Source organism: Scyliorhinus canicula, chromosome 28 (genome assembly GCF_902713615.1).
Source record: "Scyliorhinus canicula chromosome 28, sScyCan1.1, whole genome shotgun sequence".
NCBI classification, from domain to species: Eukaryota; Metazoa; Chordata; class Chondrichthyes; order Carcharhiniformes; family Scyliorhinidae; genus Scyliorhinus; species Scyliorhinus canicula.
In genome coordinates this window covers 5,654,567-5,680,194 of record NC_052173.1, presented here as the reverse complement: position 1 = coordinate 5,680,194, position 25,628 = coordinate 5,654,567, and the positions used below count along the sequence as shown (strand labels likewise).

The window sequence follows — 25,628 nt, the reverse complement described above, 5'->3', positions numbered from 1 at the left end:
CCTAGTCAGCCAGTTGGAGCACTGTGTGTGGTTTGGGGCCCCAAACTGGAGGCAATCGAGAGGATACAGCACACATTCACAAGGATGCGGCCTAATCTGGGGAAAATACATGTGCAGCGAAAGGCCTGAAAGATTGGAGATCTTCATATCAGAACAGGAGAGGTCATACACGTATGTTGTAGTAATATATATATATATTTTTAATCCCTGGTTTAACCCAGATGCAGGTGGAGTGTCTGCATAATGTGCAATTAAGACTCCGTAAAGGTGAGATCATCATTCATTCCAACCACTTGTTTGCTTCTAAAGAGAGGCTGAATGGTATTTTGTTACGATTGCTGGAGATGACCTGGAGAGTAGATAATAAGAGACAAGGAGCTGGATTCTCCGGTCCTCAGCAGCGCACCGTTTGCTGGCGGCGGGATTCTCTATTTCCGCCACTACCAATGAGAATTCCCATTGAAGCCACCCCACGCTGCCGAGAAACCACGGGCAGGGGTGCGTTGCCGTCGGGACCAGAGAACCTTGCCGCCAGCAAACGGCCGGAGAATCCTGTCCATTCTGTTTCGAATTAGGTAAACAGATCATGGGGTATCAGTGGAATAAGGATGGTGTAATTAATGGGAGGAGCCAGGTCTGTCTGTAGTTTTGCAGTTTGATATAGGTTGGGGAGTCTGCTGGGTGTTTTAAGCTGAGCTGCAGTTTTTGCCAAATTATATACTCTCCACGTTCAGCAGTAACCTGCCACAGACAGAAGGATCTGCAGCCTACTTCCTGAAAGGGTTTCTCTCTTTCTCTCTTCAAGCATTCTTTCTCTATTCAAGTGTACAGCAAGTAACCGTGTGTTTGCGAACTTTATTTACAAGTGACTTTTGACCTGTTTTGCTCAATTGGAGAGAGAGAAGGTATAAGTTATTCGTAAAAAGGGTTTCCTTTTATTTTAAGAATTGTTGAACTGTTAATTGAAAAGCTATTTTCTGTGATATTAATGTAGTTTAATCCTGTGTTAATAATAAAGTTTGTTTTAATATAAAAGATGCCCTATTGGTCAGTGGATTCACCCCTGGAGTGAATGATCATTTCCTCAGAGTTTTACAAATTATAAAAAAAGAGATTGGGGTTCTTGACTGATATCCGAACAAACGTTGGGGGTCTGACCAGGGATCTTAACAAAAGATTGTGAAAAATGTATTCTTTCAAGGGATGCAAGAGTCTCCTGCAAAGCCAGAATGTGTTACCGAATTGCCCCTCGAGAGATTTAGGACCGAAAGTAGAATTCCTTTATTTCACACAAAGCTTTGTAAGGCCGTGGATGGAATTCCCTCGGGAGCTGCTCCTGAACTTCACGTGCGAAACGGGAGAAATCTCATTTACCCGGGTCAACCTGCTGTACGTCCGGTGAAGTTAGGACCTGAATATGGCTGAGAAGAAGCGACATGCTACCAAAGCTTAACCAGTCAGCACTTTCTTCTCTTGTAGTATAAATTGTTGTTGCCCCCGTTGCAGTTGGTAATTTCTTGCAAGCTATCCTGATGAGTGCAACATGAAAAGCTTTGATAGTCTGTTTCTTTTCTCAGCAATGCTTATCCGCAGTGATCATAGAAGGAACAGTTTCAAGAAAAAAAAAAGAGGCTAGCTTTTTTATACTTAACCGCATGCAGCGAGCTTATCATAGAATTTACAGTGCTGAAGGAGGCCATTCGGCCCATCGAGTCTGCACTGGCTCTTGGAAAGAGCACCCTACCTAAGGTCAACACCTCCACCCTATCCCCATAACCCAGTAACCCCACCCAACACTAAGGGCAATCTTGGTCACTAAGGGCAATTTAGCATGGCCAATCCACCTAACCTGTACATCTTTGGACTGTGGGAGGAAACCAGAGCACCCGGAGGAAACCCACGCACACACAGGGAGGATGTGCAGACTCCACACAGACAGTGACCCAAGCCGGAATCGAACTTGGGACCCTGGCGCTGTGAAGCAATTGTGCTACCCACAATGCTACCGTGCTGAACCCACGATAGGACAATGTTTGTGGCCTTGTCATTAAGGCTTTTGTTGTTTGTGCTGAAATAGGCTGCATGCTTTAAGTTTAGTCATTAAAAACAGCTTCCCTCAATTGGTGACGGATTAAGGAATCATTGCAAAGGTGTATAAACCAGTTCACTGGGAGAGTCTGTGACTTTGCTGTCTTCGAAATAAACCTGTTTTGAGGTGCACGCTGGCTTCAGATTCACTCGCCCACAACACACCATTTATAAGAGCGGAATCTCCCCCAACCGCACTTTTATTAAGTCTAAGTTTAATGGACATAAACACTGCAAACAGGCCAAGTCTCAAAGGGCTAATCTCAAAAAAAAACAATACCGAAACCAAGACAATGGGACATTACCCTCTTGTGGCGCTAACAATTATAGTCAAAGACGAGAGACAAGTACAATCGAGGCTTTATTGCTGTGTGATGCTATTCCTCTGGCTGCAACTGAAGACTAGAGTCTGAGTGACTCACACGCATATTTATACACAAGCTCCCTGTGGGGGGAGCTAGCCGGCAGGGGCTTACCGGAGGAACCTGTATTACAGGTACAGCCATACATCCCCCTACTGCAAGTACACATCACTACAGTGGTTATATCACCACATTCACCCCCTGTAAAAAATGAGTCCGGCGGGGGTGACGTGTAACTATAATACAAAGGATGAGCTATTTACAAGAGGGTCCAAACAAAGAAAACCAAGAGTCCATCTGGTCAGCAGGTCACAGATTGAGCCGAACCGGCGGTCGAATGTTCCGCTGTGATCGGCGTAGCTGTGGTAGCGATGTCGGTGCAGGTGCTGGCGGTGTTGGTGCTGGCTGCTGGCGGGATGACTCCGAGAGCGAGCTGAAATCTTCCGTGTCCTCCAGTGTGGGCAGGGGGACAAGGGATGGACCTGGTGGGGACGCATAGGGGGGCGCTGGGGAAAAGGAGGGTGGTGCGGGGGGAAAAGGGGGCGTGGGCATGGGATCGGCACCAGAGGGAGCCAGGTCCCGGAGCGAGACTGTGTCCTGGCGGCCGTCGGGGAACTCCACGTGGGCATACTGAGGGTTGGCGTGGAGAAGGCGTACTTTGTCCACCCGGGGTTCCGCCTTGTGGTGCCGTACATGCCTACGGAGAAGGACTGGGCCCGGAGTCGTGAGCCATGTCGGGAGCGACACCCCGGATGTAGACTTCCTAGGGAAGGCAAAAACACGTTCATGGGGTGTAATGTTAGTTGCGGTGCACAGTAGTGACCGAATGGAATGGAGCGCGTCAGGGAGGACCTGCTGCCAGCGAGCGGCTAGGAGGTTCCTGGACCGTAGGGCCCGCTGGACGGCCCTCCATACCGTCCCGTTCTCCCTCTCTACCTGCCCGTTTCCCCGGGGGTTGTAGCTGGTCGTCCTGCTGGAGGCGATACCCCTGCTGAGCAGGAACTGACGCAGCTCATCGCTCATGAATGAGGATCCCCTGTCACTGTGGATATAGTCGGGGAAACCGAACAGGGCGAAAATGGAATCCAGGGCCTTGATGACGGTGGCAGACGTCATATCCGGGCATGGGATGGCGAAGGGGAACCTAGAAAATTCATCGACCACACTAAGGATGTAGGTGTTGCGGTCGGTGGAGGGGAGGGGCCCTTTGAAATCCACGCTGAGGCGTTCAAAGGGGCGGGATGCTTTCACCAGGCGCGCGTGATCTGGCCGGTAGAAGTGCGCTTGCACTCGGCACAGGCCTGGCAGTCTCTGGTGACTGTCCGTACTTCCTCGACGGAGTAGCGCAGATTGCGGGCTTTGATTAGATGGTACAAGCGAATGACCCCCGGATGGCAAAGGCTCTCATGCAAGTCACGGAGCTGGTTCACTTGTGCGCTGGCACATGTACCTCGGGAGAGGGCGTCTGGGGGCTCGTTGAACTTGCCGGGGCGATACAAGATCTCGTAGTTAAAGGTGGAGAGCTCGATTCTCCACCGCAAGATTTTGTCATTCTTGATCTTGCCCCGCTGTGTGTTATTGAACATGAAGGCTACCGACCGTTGGTCAGTGAGGAGAGTGAATCTCCTGCCGGCCAGGTAATGCCTCCAGTGCCGCACAGCTTCAACGATAGCCTGGGCCTCTTTTTCAACAGACGAATGTCGAATTTCAGAGGCATGGAGGGTGCGTGAAAAGAATGCCACGGGTCTGCCGGCCTGATTCAGCGTGGCGGCAAGTGTGACATCTGAAGCGTCGCTTTCTACTTGGAAAGGCAGAGTCTCATCTACTGCGTGCATCCCCGCCCTGGCTATGTCTGCTCTAATACGGGCGAAGGCATGTTGTGCCTCGGCCGAGAGGGGAAAATGTGTGGACTGGATAAGTGGGCGGGCCTTGTCCGCGTATTGTGGGACCCACTGGGGCTAATAAGAAAAGAACCCAAGGCAGCGTTTGAGGGCCTTGGGGCAGTGGGGAATTGGGAGCTCCATGAGGGGGCGCATGCGGTCGGGATCGGGCCCCAGTAGTCCATTTTGGACTACGTAGCCAAGGATGGCTAAGCGGTCTGTGCGGAACACGCATTTCTCCTTGTTGTACGTGAGATTAAGGAGAGATGCGGTGTGGAGGAATTTATAAAGGTTGGCATCATGGTCCTGCTGGTCATGGCCGCAGATGGTGACATTGTCGAGGTACGGGAAGGTGGCCTGCAGTCCGTACCGGTCAACCATTCGGTCCATTTCTCGCTGAAAGACCGAGACCCCATTCGTGACGCCGAAGGGAACCCTCAGAAATTGGTACAGACGACCGTCTGCCTCGAAGGCAGTGTAGGGACGGTCCGATTTACGGATAGGGAGCTGGTGGTAGGCGGATTTCAGGTCAATAGTAGAGAAGACCCGGTACTGTGCAATCTGATTGACCATATCAGAAATGCGGGGGAGGGGGTACGCGTCGAGCTGCGTGTACCGGTTGATGGTCTGGCTGTAGTCCACGACCATCCTGTGCTTCTCCCCGGTCTTAACCACTACCACCTGGGCTCTCCAAGGGCTGTTGCTGGCCTCGATGATACCCTCCCGAAGCAGCCGCTGGACTTCGGACCTGATGAAGGCCTTGTCCTGGGTACTGTACCGTCTGCTCCTGGTGGCGACGGGCTTGCAATCCACAGTCAGATTGGCAAAGAGGGAGGGGGGCTCGACCTTGAGGGTCGCGAGGCCGCAAACGGTGAGGGGAGGTAGGGGCCCACCGAATTTGAGGGTGAGGCTCTGAAGATTGCACTGGAAATCCAGGCCTAGTAAGAGTGATGCGCAGAGGTTGGGGAGAATGTACAGACGGAAACGGTCGAATTCCACACCCTGTACAGTGAGTTTAACCAGGCAGAAACCCCGGATCGGGGCAGAGTGGGACCCGGAGGCGAGAGAGACCTGCCGGTTGGCGGGATGGACCGCAAGGGAATAGCGCCTTACCGTGTCCGGGTGGACGCAGCTTTCGGTGCTCCCGGAGTCGATGAGGCAGGAGGTCATGTGGCCGTTGACCAGCACCGATGTGGAAGAGGGTGCCAGGTTGCGAGGACGCGACTGGACGAGCGTAATGGAGGCGAGTAGAGGGCGATCGGCGGTCGAGTCAGATGAGTCCGGCGAAGAGCGGTAGCGACATGTGGCTCCGTCCCGGGGGAGGACAAAATGGCGGCATCTGGAGTACCTGTGGGTAAAATGGCAGCGCCCATGGAGCGCACGTTGTGGGGTCGGGACAAAATGGTGGCGCCCATGGAACGCACATGGCTGTGGGGGATGAAGATGGCGGCGCCCATGGAGCGCACGTGGCGGGGGCGGCAAAAGATGGCGGCGCCCACTGGTCGCACGTTGGGTCGAGGGAAGCGGATGACGGGGCCCATTGAGCAAGCGGCTGAGGCGAGGGGACCGGGGGCGCGATAGCGGCAACCGTCCGGGACTGACACACCGCTGCAAAATGGCCTTTCTTGCCACAAGCTTTGCAGGTTGCGGTGCGAGCCAGGCAGCGCTGGCGGGGGTATAGATATAGATATAGAGAAATACAGCACAGAACAGGCCCTTCGGCCCACGATGTTGCGCCGAACTTTTGTCCTAGGTTAATCATAGAATTTTGGACAATTTTTCATGGCCAATCCACCCAACCTGCACATCTTTGGACTGTGGGAGGAAACCGGAGCACCCGGAGGAAACCCACGCAGTCACGGGGAGGATGTGCAGACTCCACACAGACAGTGACCCAAGTCGAAATCGAACTTGGGACCCTGGAGCTGTGAAGCAATTGTGCTATCCACAATGCTACCGTGCTGCCCTTAAGAAGTTAACCTACACTCCCTTATTCTACCCTAATCCATGTACCTATCCAATAGCCGCTTGAAGGTCCATAAATTTTCCGACTCAACTACTTCCACAGGCAGTGCATTCCATGCCCCCACTACTCTCTGGGTAAAGAACCTACCTCTGACATCCCCTCTATATCTTCCACCATTTATCTTAAATTTATGTCCCCTTGTAATGGTGTGTTCCACCCGGGGAAAAAGTCTCTGACTGTCTACTCTATCTATTCCCCTGATCATCTTATAAACCTCTATCAAGTCGCCCCTCATCCTTCTCCGTTCTAATGAGAAAAGGCCTAGCACCCTCAACCTTTCCTCGTATGACCTACTCTCCATTCCAGGCAACATCCTGGTAAATCTCCTTTGCACCTTTTCCAAAGCTTCCACATCCTTCCTAAATGAGGTGACCAGAACTGCACACAGTACTCCAAATGTGGCCTGACCAAGGTTTTGTACAGCTGCATCATCACCTCACGGCTCTTAAATTCAATCCCTCTGCTAATGAACGCTAGCACACCATAGGCCTTCTTCACAGCTCTATCCACTTGAGTGGCAACTTTCAAAGAACTATGAACATAGACCCCAAGATCTCTCTGCTCCTCCACATTGCCAAGAACCCTACCATTAACCCTGTATTCCGCATTCAGATTTGTCCTTCCAAAATGGACAACCTCACACTTGTCAGGGTTAAACTCCATCTGCCACTTCTCAGCCCAGCTCTGCATTCTATCTATGTCTCTTTGAAGCCGACAACAGCCCTCCTCACTATCCACAACTCCACCAATCTTCGTATCATCTGCAAATTTACTGACCCACCCTTCAACTCCCTCATCCAAGTCGTTAATGAAAATCACAAACAGCAGAGGACCCAGAACTGATCCCTGCGGTACGCCACTGATAACTGGGCTCCAGGCTGAATATTTGCCATCCACCACAACTCTCTGTCTTCTATCGGTTAGCCAGTTTGTTATCCAACTGGCCAAATTTCCCACTATCCCATGCCTCCTTACTTTCTGCATAAGCCTACCATGGGGAACCTTATCAAATGCCTTACTAAAATCCATGTACACTACATCCACTGCTTTACCTTCATCCACATGCTTGGTCACCTCCTCAAAGAATTCAATAAGACTTGTAAGGCAAGACCTACCCCTCACAAATCCGTGCTGACTATCCCTAATCAAGCAATGCCTTTCCGATGCTCAGAAATCCTATCCCTCAGTACCCTTTCCATTACTTTGCCTACCACCGAAGTAAGACTAACTGGCCTGTAATTCCCAGGGTTATCCCTATTCCCTTTTTTGAACAGGGGCACGACATTCGCCACTCTCCAATCCTCTGGTACCACCCCTGTTGACAGCGAGGACGAAAAGATCATTGCCAACGGCTCTGCAATTTCATTTCTTGCTTCCCATAGAATCCTTGGATATATCCCGTCAGGCCCGGGGGACTTGTCTATCCTCAAGTTTTTCAAAACGCGCAACACATCTTCCTTCCTGACAAGTATCTCCTCAAGCTTATCAGTCTGCTTCACGCTGTCCTCTCCAACAATATGGCCCCTCTCGTTTGTAAATACTGAAGAAAAATACTTGTTCAAGACCTCTCCTATCTCTTCAGACTCAATACACAATCTCCCACTACTGTCCTTGATCGGACCTACCCTTGCTCTAGTCATTCTCATATTTCTCACATATGTGTAAAAGGCCTTGGGGATTTCCTTGATCCTACCCGCCAAAGATTTTTCATGCCCTCTCTTAGCTCTCCTAATCCCTTTCTTCAGTTCCCTCACGGCTATCTTGTATCCCTCCAGCGCCCTGTCTGAACCTTGTTTCCTCAGCCTTACATAAGTCTCCTTCTTCCTCTTAACAAGACATTCAACCTCTCTTTTCAACCATGGTTCCCTCACTCGACCATCTCTTCCTTGCCTGACAGGGACATACATATCAAAGACACGCAGTACCTGTTCCTTGAACAAGTTCCACATTTCACTTGTGTCCTTCCCTGACAGCCTATGTTCCCAACTTCTGCACTTCAATTCTTGTCTGACAGCATTGTATTTACCCTTCCCCCAATTATAAACCTTGCCCTGTTGCTCGCACCTATCCCTCTCCATTACTAAAGTGAAAGTCACAGAATTGTTGTCACTACCTCCAAAATGCTCCCCCACTAACAAATCTGTCACCTGCCCTGGTTCATTACCAAGTACTAAATCCAATATGGCCTCCCCTCTGGTCGGACAATCTACATACTGTGTTAGAAAAGCTTCCTGGACACACTGCACAAACACTACCCCATCCAAACTATTTGATCTAAAGAGTTTCCACTCAATGTTTGGGAAGTTGAAGTCGCCCATGACTACTACCCTGTGACTTCTGCACCTTTCCAAAATCTGTTTCCCAATCTGTTCCTCCACATCTCTGCTGCTATTGGGGGGCCTATAGAAAACTCCCAACAAGGTGACTGCTCCTTTCCTATTTCTAACTTCAACCCATATTACCTCAGTAGGCAGATCCCCCTCGAACTGCCTTTCTGCAGCTGTTATACTATCTCTAATTAACAATGCCACCCCCCCACCTCTTTTACCATCCTCCCTAATCTTGTTGAAACATCTATACCCAGGGACCTCCAACAACCATTTCTGCCCCTCTTCTATCCAAGTTTCCGTGATGGCCACCACATCGTAGTCCCAAGTACAGATCCATGCCTTAAGTTCACCCACCTTATTCCTGATGCTTCTTGCATTAAAGTATACACACTTCAACCCATCTCCTTGCCTGCAAGTACTCTCCTTTGTCATTGTTACCTTCCCCACTGCATCACTATGTGCTTTGGCGTCCTGACTATCGTCTACCTTAGTTGCTGGACTACAGATCCGGTTCCCATTCCCCTGCCAAATTAGTTTAAACCCTCCTGAAGAGTACTAGAAAACCTCCCTCCCAGGATATTGGTGCCCCTCTGGTTCAGATGCAACCCGTCCTGCTTGTACAGGTCCCACCTTCCCCAGAATGCGCTCCAATTATCCAAATACCTGAAGCCCTCCCTCCTACACCATTCCTGCAGCCACGTGTTCAACTGCACTCTCTCCCTATTCCTAGCCTCGCTATCACGTGGCACCGGCAACAAACCAGAGATGACAACTCTGTCTGTCCTGGCCTTTAACTTCCAGCCTAACTCCCTAAACTTGTTTATTACCTCCACACCCTTTTTCCTACCTACATCGTTGGTACCAATGTGCACCACGACTTCTGGCTGCTCACCCTCCCCCTTCAGGATCCTGAAGACACGATCAGAGACATCCCTGGCCCTGGCACCCGGGAGGCAACATACCTTCCGGGAGTCTCGCTCGCGACCACAGAATCTCCTATCTATTCCCCTAACCATTGAATCTGCTATTACTATTGCTTTTCTATGCTCCCCCCTTCCCTTCTGAGCCCCAGAGCCAGACTCAGTGCCAGAGACCTGGCCGCTGGGGCCTTCCCCCGGTAGGTCATCCCCCCCAACAGCATCCAAAACGGTATACTTGTTTTGAAGGGGAACGGCCACGAGGGATCCCTGCACTGTCTGCCTGTTAGTTTTCTTTCCCCTGACTGTAACCCAGCTACTCTTGTCCAGTACCTTTGGTGTGGCTACCTCCCTGTAACTCTTCTCTATAACCCCCTCTGCCTCCCGGATGATCCGAAGTTCATCCAGCTCCAGCTCCAGTACCTTAACACGGTCTCTGAGGAGCTGGAGTTGGGTGCACTTCCCGCAGGTATAGTCAGCGGGGACACCAGTGGTATCCCTCACCACCCACATCCTACAGGAGGAGCATGCAACTGCCCTAGCCTCCATCCCCTCTTACTTTACAGAATTAGCTGCCCCTTGGACCAACTGGACCTCCGCCCTCCGACTCTACTTCCAGTCAGCTGTACTCTAAACTCCTGGCTCCCTTCACGCTCTTTGATAAATATAGGAAATGAAATGTAAGGAGCACCGTACTCCCTCCTCACCTAACTCCCTCAGTCACCAAACTCTCACTGTAGCACTCAAATGCCACAAGCTCAGCACTTAGTGCAAACAAAGTCTGCACTGTAACTAGCTCCTATTTATACTGTGACTCTAGCTTCTGAAAACTGGCCTAATGCAATTAACTAATTAACAAGCTCCAGCTGCAAGTAAGTCCAAGTAGAACCTTGTTTAAAGCTGATTCAAAATTCACCCTCTTATAGACCAAACAGCAACTTTTAAGTTAATTAACTAAATAAAAGAAATACTAGACTTTAAATAAAAATGAACCCTTATACTCCCTCAGTCACCAAACTCGCACTGTAGCACTCAAATGCCACAAGCTCAGCACTCAGTGCAAAAACCTGAGGGTGCTTCTGCTGACCGCAGAAGTAACAGTGGGGACCCCCAGGGAGCGCGGTGCGGCGAGCAGCGCAGGCGTAGTGCGTGGGGGTGGCTGCTGGGGGGCCGTTTGCGGGGTCCACGAGGGGTAGGACGGGTGGGCCTGGGGGGCCATTTGCGGGGTCCACGAGGGGTAGGACGGGTGGGCCTGGGGGGCCATTTGCGGGGTCCACGAGGGGTAGGATGGGTGGGTCTGGGGGGCCGTTTGCGGGGTCCACGAGGGGTAGGACGGGTGGGCCGAGTGGCTAGCGGAGTAAGATCGCGCACTACGGGAGGCGGCCGTCATGGAAAGCGCCAGGGCCTTTGCGGCCGCGAGGTCGGGGGCGGCCCCTTCCAGCAGTCGTTGCCGGATGGGGTCCGATGCAATGCCTGTAACGAAGGCATCGCGCATGAGTAAATCCGAATGTTCCGTGGCTGAGGGGGCCCGGCAGTCGCAGTCTCGTACCAGAGGTATAAGGGCCCTCCAGTAGTCCTCAATCGACTCACCCGGCTGCTGGACTCGAGTAGAGAGTTGATGCCTCGCAAACAGGGTGTTCGCCGATGGTGCATAGTTCTCCTTGAGCAGTTCCATAGCTGTGGTGTAGTCAGTCGCATCGTGAATTAGCGGAAAGACACTGGAGCTAAGTCTGGAGAACAGGAGTTGCTTTTTCTGAGCCTCCGTCGGGGGAGGGTGTGCTGAAGAGATGTAGGCCTCGAAGACTGCGAGCCAGTGAACAAAGTCTTTCCTGGCGTGAGGCGAATGTGGATCCAGCTGCAGACGGTCAGGCTTGATTCTGATGTCCATGGTGAACGGAAAATCACACAACAATAAATTGTGGCGCTAACAATTATACTCAAAGCCAAGAGACTAGTACAATAGAGGCTTTATTGCTGTGCGATGCTATTCCTCCATCTGCAACTGTAGACTAGGGTCTGAGTGACTCACATGCATATTTATACACAAGCTCCCTGTGGGCGGAGCTAGCCGGCAGGGGCTTACCGGAGGAACCTCTCAAAGACAAAACAGTGACCATCAGACAATCGAAAGGAACTGGGAGCCCATCAGAGCCAATGGCCCCCGACAACATCCATTATACAAACAAATATCGACAACAGCTCAGGAGAAATTGATTTTTATCACACGCATAGCAATTTGGGAGAAAGAAAGATCACACTTGGATGGGGGTCACATCGCAGTTAATGGGTTTGTCTAGACTGAGGCGAAAGCCAGACAAAAAGAGATTAAAAGATGCTCAACATTGACCATCCAAACAGGGTTGGCGAGATTCTCCAGGCCTCCAAGTGTGTGTTTCTCAGCGGCGCGCCGTTCGCTGGCCGATTCGCTGGAATTCCGGTCGATGTGTCCGGAATATGCGTTGATATCTTACGTGAAGCTTTGTGATTAACAAGGCCAAGCCAGCTGTGTCTAATGTTGCATTTACGAAGGAGGACCAAGAACGGTCAACCTGATTCATGGCCTACAGCCCCAACCAGAACCATGGGCGGGATTCACCGACCCCCCCCCCGCCTGGTCGGAGAATCGCCCGGGGCCGGCGCCAATCCCGTCCCTGCCGTGTCCCGAATTCTCCGCCCCCTGAGATTCGGCGGGGGCGGGAATCGCGTTGCGCCGGTCGGCGGGCCCCCCGCGGCGATTCTCCGGCCCGCGATGGGCCGAAGTCCCATCTGACAGGCCTCTCCCGCCAGCGTGGATTAAACCACCTACCTGACTGGCGGGATTGGCGGCGTGATCTGGCCCCGGGGGCTGCCCTCACGGTGGCCTGGCCCGCGATCGGGGCCCACCGATCGGTGGTGTGGGCCTGTGCCGTGGGGGCCACTCATTTTCTTCCACCTTTGCCATGGTCTTCACCATGGCGGAGGTGGAAGAGACCCCCTCCCCTGCGCATGCGCCGGTATGATGTCAGCAGCCGCTGACGCTCCGGCGCATGCGCGGACTTACGCCGGCCAAGTCCTTTCAGCTCCGGCTGGCGTGGCACCAAAGGCCGTTCACACCAGCCGGCGGAGTGGGAACCACACCGGCACAGGCCTAGCCCCTCAATGTGAGGGCTTGGCCCCTAAAGGACGTCCATGCCAGCCAGCGGAGTGGGAACCACTCCGTCACAGGCCTCGCCCCTCAATGTGAGGGCTTGGCCCCTAAAGGACGTCCATGCCAGCCAGCGGAGTGGGACCCACTCCGGCGCGGGCCTAGCCCCTCAATGTGAGGGCTTGGCCCCTAAAGGTGCGGAAACTTCCGCACCTTTGGGGCGGCCCGACGCCGGAGTGGTTCACACCACTCCATCCCGCCGGGACCCCCCACCCCGCCGGGTAGGGGAGAATCCCGGCGTGTGGAGTTGTAGGTAGGTAGACCCAAGGGATATTGGGGCTGACGTTTCGGGATAGTTTAAGGGTCGCAATTAAACCCTGAGGGGGCTTGAGTTCAGGTTTGGGCAGAAACGTTTTTGCCTGTGATTTTTCGTGGAGGCTTTTTATTAAGTCATTGCTTCAAGTCCAAACACGAGTTTACAGCTCTTGCATTAGGAATTAAGAGTGTTTTTATCTGTTAATGAAAATGTTTGTGGTTGAGCTTAAAAGCCTGTGTGTGTGTGTGTGTGTGTCTAAGATTATCCTTTATAAAGTAACAATGAGAATAAATAGGGGCATGCACCTCTTACACATCAGCAGAACTAACAGTGATTACACAGTCCATACAAACATTACTTCAGCTCTCTATGACGTCCCGTGAGAGGCGCGATACAAATGTAAGCCTTTCCGTGGGTTTTTTCTGACCTGGTATTAAGATGGTCTTCATAGGCCGCACTTCAACACCTTGAATTGGGTACTCCAAGGGAGAATTCGCTTTGGCAATAAGCAAGGTGTCCGCAGAAGACCTGGTCCTGGAGGAGCATCAAAAAAAAAAGAGAGAAGTAATGAAAGAAAGTCTGACAGAGTGTTCCAGTAAGCAACTTCCTATTTGAATCTATACATAGGAATGTCTTTAGCAAGTGTGAGTATGCACAAGTGGCAAGACTGGTAATGTGTGCTGGCACAGGTTGTTGAATTAGAACATAAGAACATAAGAACATAAGAACTAGGAGCAGGAGTAGGCCATCTGGCCCCTCGAGCCTGCTCCGCCATTCAATTAGATCATGGCTGATCTTTTGTGGACTTAGCTCCACTTTCCGGCCCGAACACCATAACCCTTAATCCCTTTATTCTTCAAAAAACTATCTATCTTTACCTTAAATTGCCATGAGGGTACAGTTGTGCACAGCTGGCGCTAGTTTCTAAATCCACGCAGTACTGTTATTCAGCTATTTTTATAAAGTAAAGAAGATTGAATTTTCATAACGCTGTTGACTACCTTTTTGTGGTCAACTTACCATGAGCGAAATTCTCCGACTCCCCCCCCCCGCAGGGTCGGGGAATCGCCCGGGGACGGCGTAAATCCTGGCCCTGCCATGGCCGGAATTCTCCGCCACCCGGGAATTGGCGGGGGCGGGAATCACACCGCGCTGATCGGCGGGCACGCCGGCCCGCGATGGGCCGAAGACCCGCCGCTGAGAGGCCAATCCCGCCGACGTGGTTTCAACCTCTGATAGCGGCGGGATTGGCAACGCGAGCGGGCCCCCAGGGTCCTGAGGTGCCCCCAGGGTGGCCTGGCCCACGATCGGGGCCCACCGATCGGCGGGCGGGCCAGTACCGTGGGAGCACTCTTTTTCTTCCGCCACGGCCTCCACCATGGCGGAGGCGGAAGAGAACCCCCACCACCGCGCATGCGCCGGTGGTGATGTCAGCAGACGCTGACGCACCGGCGCATGCGCGAACCGGCGAAGGCCGTTGGCGCCGTTTTTGGCGCCAACCACTCTGGCGCAGGGCTAGCCCCCAAAGGTGCGGAGAATCCCGGCCCATGTCTCTTTGGCGACGAGGAGTGAACAGGACGAGAAAGATTCGAGGTACAGTGTGGCGACACAAAGTTTGTTTGCAGTGAGTAGCTAGTTTGCAATGCGAGCGGCGGTCAAGAGTTCTAACCTGCGGGTTTTGTGTGTTACCAGCGGACGACAAGTTAGCAGCCCCAGGACGATGTTCGGGACAATCAGTGTATTTGTGGAGGAGCTCGAGGATTGAACTTTGTGTGTGGAAAGGTCGGGACACATTTTCTTGGCGAATGGGATTGCAGACGAGGTTAAAAAGCGTTCACTTCTCCGAAGTGTGTGCGTGTGGCGCGAAGACTTACAGGCTAATGAGGAATTCAGCAACAGCACGGAAACCAGGGGACACTTCATTTGCAGATTTGGTTGCACTTGTTCAGAATCACCACAAGCCCTCAGCTCGCTATTGGTCACGTGTGGGATCCTTCAGACCCGCCGAGGCCTATGGTGTTTTGTACGGCTCAACCACCCCGCCGCTGGGGAATCCTGCCATGGGGGGGGTGGGGGTCACCTTTGCCAGGACCCGAAGATCCCACCCAAAGGCAGTAAAATGAAAGGATTACCACTCAGAAGAGACAAGTCGTGGTTGGCATCATTCTCAGGCCAGAATATTGTTCCATTCGTAAAATAGCCTCATAGAATAAAGGCAACCGTTTCCTATTTACTATAGGGAACATGTTGCTGTTCACAGAATCGCAGAATAATACAGTGCAGAAGAGGCCCTTTGGCCCATCGAATCTGCACCGACATGAAAAACACCTGACCTGCCTTCCTAACCCCACTTTCCAGCACTTGGCCCATAGCCTTGAATATTAAGACCTTGCCAAGTGTCCATCCAGATACTTTTTACAGGATGTGAGGCAACCCGCCTCTACCACCCTCCCAGGCTGTGCATTCCACACCATCATCACCCTCTGGGTAAAAAGGTTTTCCTCAAATCCCCTCGAAATCTCCCGCCCCTCACCTTGAACTGTGTCCCCTCGTAACTGACCCTTCAACTAAGGGGAACAGTTGCTCCCTATCCACCCTGTCCATGCCCCTCATAATCTTGTCCACCTCGATCAGGCCGCCCCTCAGTCTTCTCTGCTCCAGCGAAAGCAACCCAAGCCTATCCAACCTCTCTTCATAACTGAAATGTTCTGGGCGGCATGGTGGCGCAGTGGTTAGCACTGCTGCCTCACGGAGCCGAGGTCCCAGGTTCGATCCCGGCTCTGGGTCACTGTCCGTGTGGGGTTTACTAACAGGCAACAAACTCTTGAATCGCTTGGTTGCATAACAAACGTTTCGAGATGAGGAACCAATTAATGTTCTTATTTTGCAATCTTTTTGAAATAGGATGAATTGCACACATGTTAGACCAAGGCCAACATACTTATTGCTGATGATGGTTCGTGCACTTGACTGCTAAATAAGTCAGGCATTTTTCATGGCCTGTAATTTTCTTGTGATTTGTGGTCAGAGGCTATGGGTTGAAATTCCAACGCAGCGAGTCGTGAATTTGATCATTTTTCACTCAATGGCCTTCTGGGAAGGGAACCTGCTGACCTGGCCTGGCCTACATGTGACTCCAGTCCAATGCCAACACGATTGGCTCATGCTGCTTAATTGGAAAAAAAAATTGGTACTCTTAATTCATTAAAGAAAAACTTAGGGCGCGATTCTCCGCTCCCGGGAAAAATCGGGAGGGCTGTCGTGAACTCGGCCAAGTTTCACGACGGCTTCGGAGGCCACTCTTCGCCCCCTATTCTCCACTCCCGGCAGGGCTAGGAGCGGCGCTCTGTAACTCTCGGCCGCCGGGAGGCGCCAGGCCCCCTACAAGACCCAAACGGGCATCTCACGGAGTTTTCACGACGGCGGCAACCAGGTGTGGTTGCCGCCGTCGTGAAACGGCCGCGAACGGCAGGCCGCTCGGCCCATCCGGGTCGGAGAATCGCTGGTCGCCGTGAAAAACGGCGAGCAGCGATTCTTCCAAGCGGGGGGTGGGAGAATCGCGGGAGGCCCCAGGGGGTCGTGAAATTAGTCGGGGGGGGGGGGGCCCTCCCGCGATTCTCCAACACGGCGTGGGGAGCGGAGAATCGCACCCTTGAAATGTTCCATCCCAGGCAACATCCTGGTGAATCGCCTCTGCACCCGCTCCAGTACAATCACATCCTTCCTATAATGTGGTGACCAGAACTGCACCCAGTACTCCAGCTGTGACCTCACCAAAGTTCTACACAACTCCAACATGACCTCCCTGCTTTTATAATCTCTGCCTCGATTGATAAAGGCAAGTGTCCCATGTGCCTTTTTCCCCACCCTATTAACCTGCAATCAGAGATCTCTGGACAAACACGCCAAGGTCCCTTTGTTCCTCAGAACTTCCCAGTGTCAGGCCATTCATTGAATATTTCCTTCTCACATTACTCCTTCCAAAGTGTATCACCTCACACGTTTCAGGGTTAAACTCCCATCAGCCACTTTTCTGTCAATTTGACCATCCCGTCTGTACCTTCCTGTCACCCAAGACACTCCGCCTAACTACCCGGCCAATCTTTGTCTCATCCGCAAACTTGCTGATCCTACCCCCCCATAGTCATCTTTGTCATTTATATAAATAAGGACCAATAGGAGACCCCGCACAGATCCTTGTGGTAACCACTTGACACTGGCTTCCTGTCACTAAAGCATTAGTTACTTGAAAAAAAGATCAAGCTGACTTTTAAAATGTACGTGTTGACCAGCCTAAACCTGTATTTCACGCATGACATTTTTGACTAATAACGGGGAAGATTTTGCGGTATAATTTTTGAAGCTGCATTTGAATGGATCAAATGGTACCTTTGTAGAAAATGCTGATATTCCTTTTCTCTCCGTTGGGTCACCTCATGGCGTTTTGCTGCATCAAAGACCAACTCCAACTGAGTGACAGAGCCTTGACCGACGAAGCTGCTCAATAAAGTCTCCTCACCTTCACAATTGCAGTCATTTCTTGTGAGTCGTCTGCGGAGGGGAAAAGATAAAAGGAAATGAACAATCACCTCAGAAATAATCGAGCTGTTTAGAAGGCTTCTCCCTTCACATGTGAATCACGGGGAGACTGATTACTCCAACCCCGTAGATCTCGTTCGGGTTATAACAGCGGATGACCTGCCCAGCTTACTGTCGCGCAATCTCCGCGCAGCTGCCATTTTGAGGGCTGGAGCTTCTTGCCCACAATCCTGTCAGGTGTAGAAATCTGTAGAATCTACAAAAACAGATCTTTTGGCCCAACCAGACTATGTCGCTGTTTACCCCTCTGCGAAAGTAAATCTCTTTTATTATTCATTTGCGGGATGTGGATGTGTCGCTAGCCAGGCCAGTGTTTATGGCCATTGTAGGCCTGAGGCCTGCGGTCACCAATTGTTTTGCAATTTTAGATTTGACTTTTAATATTTCTAAGTGTGGTCTCTGGCGGGAAACACTGCGCTATTCCCACCGGGTGGACCGGTGCGACCCAGATCGTAATCCATCTACACTTAAGAATTTTTTTGGGGGCGGGGGGGGGGTTTGTACCATCACCAAGAGACACTGGGCCTAAACACACCTGAAAACCCAGCTTCACAGAGATGGGGGCACGGATCTCAAATGATGGCAAAGACGTCCACCCTGACCACCATCGGCGGCATCAGCGCTTCAGGGACCACCCCCCCCCCCCCCCCCCCCGATCACCATCCTTGCCAACATCAATGCCCATCGAGTCTGCACCAGCCCTTGGAAAGAGCACCCTACTTAAGCCCACACCTCCCGTAACCCAGTAACCCCAACATCGACAATATCTGCCGCAGATTGGTGTGGGGCCTGGAGTCACATGTAGGCCAGACCGGGTAAGGTCGGCAGATTTCCTTCCCTGAAGGACATTAGTGAACCAGATGGGTTTTTATAACAATCGATAATTGTTTCACGCTCATCGTTAGAGTTTTAATTCCAGAGTTTTACTGAATTCAAATGTCACCATGACCCTGGGTGTCTGGGATTACTAGTCCAGTGATAATACCACTACGCCACCATCTACCATCATCCTCTTTCCCACAAGAGGAAATATTGGCCGGGATTCTCCGTTGCCGCACTACCGAAAATGGCGAATTTGAGTGCGCCGTTTGCTGATGACGGGATTCTATATTCCCGCCGCTTGTCAATGGGATTTCCCATTGAAGGCACCCCACTCCGCCGGGGAACCCATGGGCAGGGGTGCACTGCCGGCGGGAACAGGGAATTCTGCCACCAATGAGCTGCCAGAGAATTCCAACCATTATCTCTGGATCCTCTCCATCTATTATAGAATTTACAGTGCAGAAGGAGGCCATTCGGCCCATCGAGTCTGCACCGGCTCTTGGAAAGAGCACCCTACCTGAGGTCAACACCTCCACCCTATCCCCATAACCCAGTAACCCCACCCAACACTAAGGGCAATTTCGGAAACTATGGGCAATTTAGCATGGCCAATCCACCTAACCCGCACATCTTTGGACTGTGGGAGGAAACCGGAGCACCCGGTTTCCTCTACTACACAAGTAGTAGCATGGATAGAGGATTGGTTAATTAATAGAAAGCAAAGAGTTGGGATAAATGGGTGTTTCTCTGGTTGGCAATCAGTAGCTAGTGGTGTCCCTCAGGGATCCGTGTTGGGCCCACAATTGTTCACAATTTACATAGATGATTTGGAGTTGGGGACCAAGGGCAATGTGTCCAAGTTTGCAGATGACACTAAGATGAGTGGTAAAGCGAAAAGTGCAGAGGATACTGGAAGTCTGCAGAGGGATTTGGATAGGTTAAGTGAATGGGCTCGGGTCTGGCAGATGGAATACAATGTTGACAAATGTGAGGTTATCCATTTTGGTAGGAATAACAGCAAACGGGATTATTATTTGAATGATAAAATATTAAAGCATGCCGCTGTGCAGAGAGACTTGGGTGTGCTAGTGCATGAGTCACAGAAGGTTGGTTTACAGGTGCAACAGGTGATTAAGAAGGCAAATGGAATTTTGTCCTTCATTGCTAGAGGGATGGAGTTTAAGACTAGGGAGGTTATGTTGCAATTGTATAGGGTGTTAGTGAGGCCACACCTGGAGTATGGTGTTCAGTTTTGGTCTCCTTACTTGAGAAAGGACGTACTGGCACTGGAGGGTGTGCAGAGGAGATTCACTAGGTTAATCCCAGAGCTGAAGGGGTTGGATTATGAGGAGAGGTTGAGTAGACTGGGACTGTACTCGTTGGAATTTAGAAGGATGAGGGGTGATCTTATAGAAACATTTAAAATTATGAAGGGAATAGATAGGATAGATGCGGGCAGGTTGTTTCCACTGGTGGGTGAAAGCAGAACTAGGGGACATAGCCTCAAAATAAGGGGAAGTAGATTTAGGACTGAGTTTAGGAGGAACTTCTTCACCCAAAGGGTTGTGAATCTATGGAATTCCTTGCCCAGTGAAGCAGTTGAGGCTCCTTCATTACATGTTTTTAAGGTAAAGATAGATAGTTTTTTGAAGAATAAAGGGATTAAGGGTTATGGTGTTCGGGCCGGAAAGTGGAGCCGAGTCCACAAAAGATCAGCCATGATCTCATTGAATGGCGGAGCAGGCTCGAGGGGCCAGATGGCCTACTCCTGCTCCTTGTTCTTATGTTCTCCCGGAGGAAACCCACGCACACATGGGGAGGATGTGCAGACTCCGCACAGACAGTGACCCAAGCCGGGAATCGAACCTGGGACCCTGGAGCTGTGAAGCATTTGTGCTATCCACAATGCTACCGTGCTGCCCTCTCAGAATTTTAAACACCTCTGTGAGGTCACCCCTCAGTCTTCCTTCTTCCAGGGACTGGAGACTCGGCCTGTCCATCCTTTCCCGATATATAAGCCCTCACATTACTGGGATCATCCTTGTCAATGTTCCCTGCACCCTCTCTAGTGCCTCGATATCCGTTTAGAATATGGTGACCAGAACAGCACACAGTGCGGCAAGTGTGCTTTAACCAAGGTTCAAAGCCGGTTTTATTCAAAAAAAATATTGGCCGAAATTCTCCGCTCACTGTCATTCACTTTTCAAGCAGCACGGTAGCATGGTGGTTAGCATCAATGCTTCACAGCTCCAGGGTCCCAGGTTCGATTCCCGGCTGGGTCACTGTCTGTGTGGAGTCTGCACGTCCTCCCCGTGTGTGCGTGGGTTTCCTCCGGGTGCTCCGGTTTCCTCCCACAGTCCAAAGATGTGCGGGTTAGGTGGATTGGCCAGGCTAAATTGCCCGTAGTGTCCTAAAAAATAATGTTAATGGGGATTGTTGGGTTACTGGTATAGGGTGGCTACGTGGGCTTGAGTAGGGTGATCATTGCTCGGCACAACATTGAGGGCCGAAGGGCCTGTTCTGTGCTGTACTGTTCTAAAAAAAAAGCCAGGAGACGCAACAAATAACAGGAGAGTTTGTGCAAAATGGGTACAGACCGAACAAGAGTTATTGGCAGCATAAACGCAAGGAAAACATCATCGATCAAACTGGAGATGGATTAAAGTGAGCTAAACTGGAATCAATTCACTTCTGGCAAACTAAGGAAAGGATCAGCCAAGGCCTATGAATTTAAGATAAGGGATTCATGCTTTACAAAATGCATCGGATTTAGAGTGGAGAATGGAAGTGAAAAATTCCACGGGAATGCATTCCATAATCAGCCGGTGTCATCTTTGGATCATGGAATTCTTCCCGACAGAATTCCTTCACGGATTGAACAAAAGCCAAAACAGTCGTTGGATTATCGAATGGCTTGACGTGGAATTGTTGGATATAATTTTCGGGGTCGCCGGATGAAGCAGAATTTACTCCAATCGCCTTGTGTTGCCTTCGAACTTCATCTTGGCCTGCATCATTGCTGTGAGGCCTTGTGATAAAGATGATGTGGAGATGCCGGCGTTGGACTGGGGTGAGCACAGTAAGAAGTCTTACAACACCAGGTTAAAGTCCAACAGGTTTGTTTCAAACACGAGCTTTCGGAGCACGGCTCCTTCTTCAGGTGAATGGAAAGGCTTGTTCCGGACCCTGTTCCGAATGGAACAAGCCTTTCCATTCACCTGAAGAAGGAGCCGTGCTCCGAAAGCTCGTGTTTGAAACAAACCTGTTGGACTTTAACCTGGTGTTGTAAGACTTCTTATTGTGATAAAGAAATTGTCACTCCCTCATGGAGTCAAGTCCCACCTCGCCATGCTGTCCCCAAGACCGACTGACAGTCTTTAAGGTTGTGGAAGTGAATGATTAAGGGTTTATGATGAAAGCCATCCCTTGGCCTCAAAGATAGGATACGGTGCGCCCTTCTTCATTGAAACTCCCAGCCGTCACATCCAGCTCGTGAAAAATGTGGCAGCCAGTCTTCAAAAGAACTTACTCGCCGCAACTCCCGGCCGAGCGATCATTCGGAGATTTTTTTTTTCTCTGACCTCTCTTCTCAAGTCCTCCAGGATCTCCGCCATGCCCCTCAGCCGGTTTTCCAAGGATTGAATTGTCGCTCCCCCGAGGAAGCAGCATGTTCAACATTCAGTCTCGTCAAACCTCTTCATGGTGCTTTTCAGCTCTGCTCCATGAGGACACAAATTCTGGGTCGACACACTAGGCCCTTGGGTCAATCACTAGGATAACGTCGGCGGCCATCGTTTTCACCACGTCCGAGAAAACTCCGGAGTACGCGGAGTCCAGAGATCTCCCGAGGAGCAGGCTGCAATGTCGAAATGGTGGCTCCACCCTCGCTGAATCTAGCTGCCTCCTTTTATCAATGGATTTCTTAACGTTTTAAATTGTCCAGGGACATACAGCAAACATTAATTCAAGGATTAGGTCGATAAACGTCAGGTAATCAGATTAAATAACGGATTATAAACGAGTGATGCTAGGGCCACAGAAAAGCAGTTTTGTATCATGTGACCCTCAAAACAGGTTCAACATAACTTCCCTCCATTACAATTCAATTCGTCTAGAAATAAATCCAAGCGTTTGTTTTTTTTTTAATGGCCTTGATTTATTGGTGTTGAACTCCATTTGCCAATTATTTGCCCATTCTGCACATTAGTCTTCCACTAATTTATTTTAGTCCCACACAGTATTGACCATGTCCTCTAACCCCGCCCCAATTTGGATATTGTGGCTTTGATTCCGCAGTCCAAATGGTGAGTGAAAATCGGGAATATCAGTGATCCACGCACTGATCCCTGTTGATCATCACCTCCCGCCTTCAGTCTCGCTGAGTAACGAACCTTTATTTCCAACCTCTGCTTTCGGTCTTGACGCCAGTTACCAATCTATCCCATCACTTCTCCCTGGTTCCGTACCTCCGACTACGAAAGGCCAACTGAGAATCCAGATAAATTACATCCACTACGTGACCAATGTCTACTCTCCCTGCTGCCTTTGTATATAATTGGTGACGCACGATTTTCCCTTTTGAAATCCAGGCTGACTAGTCATTATTTTATCTTTTCTTCTTCGATGTTCTTCGAGGGCGGGATTCTCCTGTGCCCCCAGCCGTTTGTTTCTCTATTCGCTGGCGGCAGGATTCCCTATTCCCGCCACTTGTCAATGGGATTTCCCATTGACGACAACCCACGCTGCCGGGAAACGCGCGGGTACGGGCGCACTGCCGGCAAGAACAGCGAATCCGGTCCCAGTCTCGCCTTCGTTAAGCATCCATTATTATTCCTCCCGCTGACGTGAAGTTGACTGGTCTACAGTTCACAGGACAAATGGGTCCGAATTCTCCGAACGTTGCGATTCAATTTTCCCGCCGGCAGCGCTCCCCCTCCGCAGGTTTCCCGGCGGCGTGGGGTGGTTACAACGAGAAAGCAGCGGGAAGATAGAATCCTGCCATTAGTGAATGACGAGCCAAGGAACACGCGACTGGGGGCTCAGAGAACCCCGCCTCATTTTGTCCACTTTCTTAAATAGATTAAACGGTATAGGTTATCTGACACGACTAAATTATTAAATACAAAGAGCAAAGCTTCTGCAATCTCTTCCCTCAACTATTTTATATGGACGGAACCTGGGATTTATCCTCGAGTTTATTCTTCCATTTTAAATGTATTTATCTCATTACTCATCTTAACCATCTCATTTTCCAGCTGTTCTATCTCCCTGCTAAATCCCAAACCAAAATAATTATTGAATATTTCTGAAACCTCTCTCGATACCTGTGCTATTCTCCTGTCTATCCCGTAATGGTTCGCTTCTCATCATACACAACCCTCTTTTATTGATTTGCCTGTAAAATGTTTTAGTATTTTGTTTTATGCTCGTCAATAATTTAATTTCAGAGCTTCTCGTTGCCTGACTGACTTTGCTCCAAATCTCTTGCCGTCCTCTTGCTGTCTATGTCCTCTTTCCTAACCCTTAACTGTTTCTTTATGGTGTGGCCATCTAAAATGGCTGCCCGCAAAGGATGATGGGAATTGTGGTCAGCTTGGGACACGGACAAGATACAGCTTGGGTGAAATTCTCCGACCCCCAGCAGGGTCGGAGAATCGCCTGGGGCCGCCGAAAATCCCGCCCCCGCCGTGGCAGAGATTCTCCGCCACCCGGGCATTGGCAGGGGCGGGAATCACGCCACTCCGATCGGCGAGGCCCCTGCGGCGATTCTCCCGCCGCTGGGAGGCCTCTCCCGCCGCCGAGGTTTGAACCACCTCTGGTGGCGGCGGGATCGGCGCCGCGACCGGGGTCCTGGGGGGGGCGCGGGGCGATCGGACCCCGGGGGGTGCCCCCACGGTGGCCAGGCCCGAGATCGGGGCCCCCCCTCAGAGTCCGGGCCAGTGCCTTGAGGGCACTCTTTCTCCTCCGCCGCCGCCACGGCCTCCGCCATGGCGGAAGTGGAAGAGAAACCCACATCGCGCAGCTGGCCGCTGATGTCACCGCCGGCGCATGCGCCGAACGGCGAAAGCCTTTCGGCCAGCCCCGCTGCCGGGCGGCGGGCCTGAAAGGCCGCTGGCGCCTGTTTTTTGAGCCAGTCTTCTGGTGCCAACCGCTCCGGCGCGGGGCTGGTCCCCAAAGGTGCGGAGAATTCCCCACCTTTGGGGAGGCCCGACCCCGGAATGGTTGGCGCCACTCCCCTACGCCGGGACCCCCCGTCACGCCGGGTAGGGGAGAATCCCGCCCCTTGTGTGTGTTGGCAAACAGCAACCCAGACCTAGACAGAAACTCCCACCTGCTAAAGGTCACACAGATCTCCCCAGGACCATGGGATTCAGATTGAAACATAACATTAGTAGCAGGCTCAGGGGCGCCTATTCACCTTATTTGGGAGTGCCTACGTGCCTTGGACAATAACAACCAGGACCCGCCCAGCATTCTGCCTCTTTTGGGATCGGCCTCTGCCTCACCAGCTGCAGCACATCGACCAGCCAAGTTCAAGGACTCGCGATCTCCACCTGAAGGACGGGCCGCTGCCCAGACGTACCTGACAACTTCCAGCCGCCACACGTTGGGATTCAGACAAAGGCCTTATCTAACCTGCACAGAGCCGGTCACTTGGAAGTTAAGTAAAGGTCATTTAAACTGTTAGATATAGTGTGGTAGCGTGTAAGTTATTAAGCATGGAACCAATCTTATGTTTAATAATAAACTATAATTGCACTAATATACTGGCTGTGTGGACGTTTGTTTAATACACGGAACACACACACATCTTGTGGTTATTAATAAAGATAGAATGGGCAGAGATTTACGACCCTTGACACTGGTGGGATCTTTCCCTCCCACCAACGGCAGTTCCCCCGCGGCAGGTTCCCTGGCAGCGGGATGGGTGAGCTACACAAAACGCCCTGGATTATGGCGGGAGTGCGAGATCCCATCGGCGACCAACAGCAAGCTGCTCCACCGCCACAAAACACTGTTGAATGTTTTCCCATCATTGTTCTACGAGCCACGGTAATTGGCCATTTTATTTTCCCCAGCAGCTTTTGTCCAATCTATTTATTTGGCTTCCATCCTACTGATGTCCGACTCGTATCATCATTTTGAAGCGTATTATATTATGCT

The 25,628-nt window shown here is 51.2% G+C and overlaps 1 protein-coding gene across 1 annotated transcript in view; it reads right to left on the bottom strand.

Moving 5' to 3' along the window:
- Positions 1–25,628, bottom strand: part of LOC119958084 (beta-1,4 N-acetylgalactosaminyltransferase 1-like) — a 149,587-nt gene that overhangs the window by 30,333 nt on the left and 93,626 nt on the right. Inside the window, exons 3-4 of the mRNA XM_038786311.1 lie at positions 17,433–17,594; positions 13,406–13,577 (exon numbers count right to left, since the gene is read on the bottom strand). Of these exons, the coding sequence (XP_038642239.1) occupies positions 13,406–13,577; positions 17,433–17,594 (334 nt within the window). The remainder of the gene's footprint in view (positions 1–13,405; positions 13,578–17,432; positions 17,595–25,628) is intronic.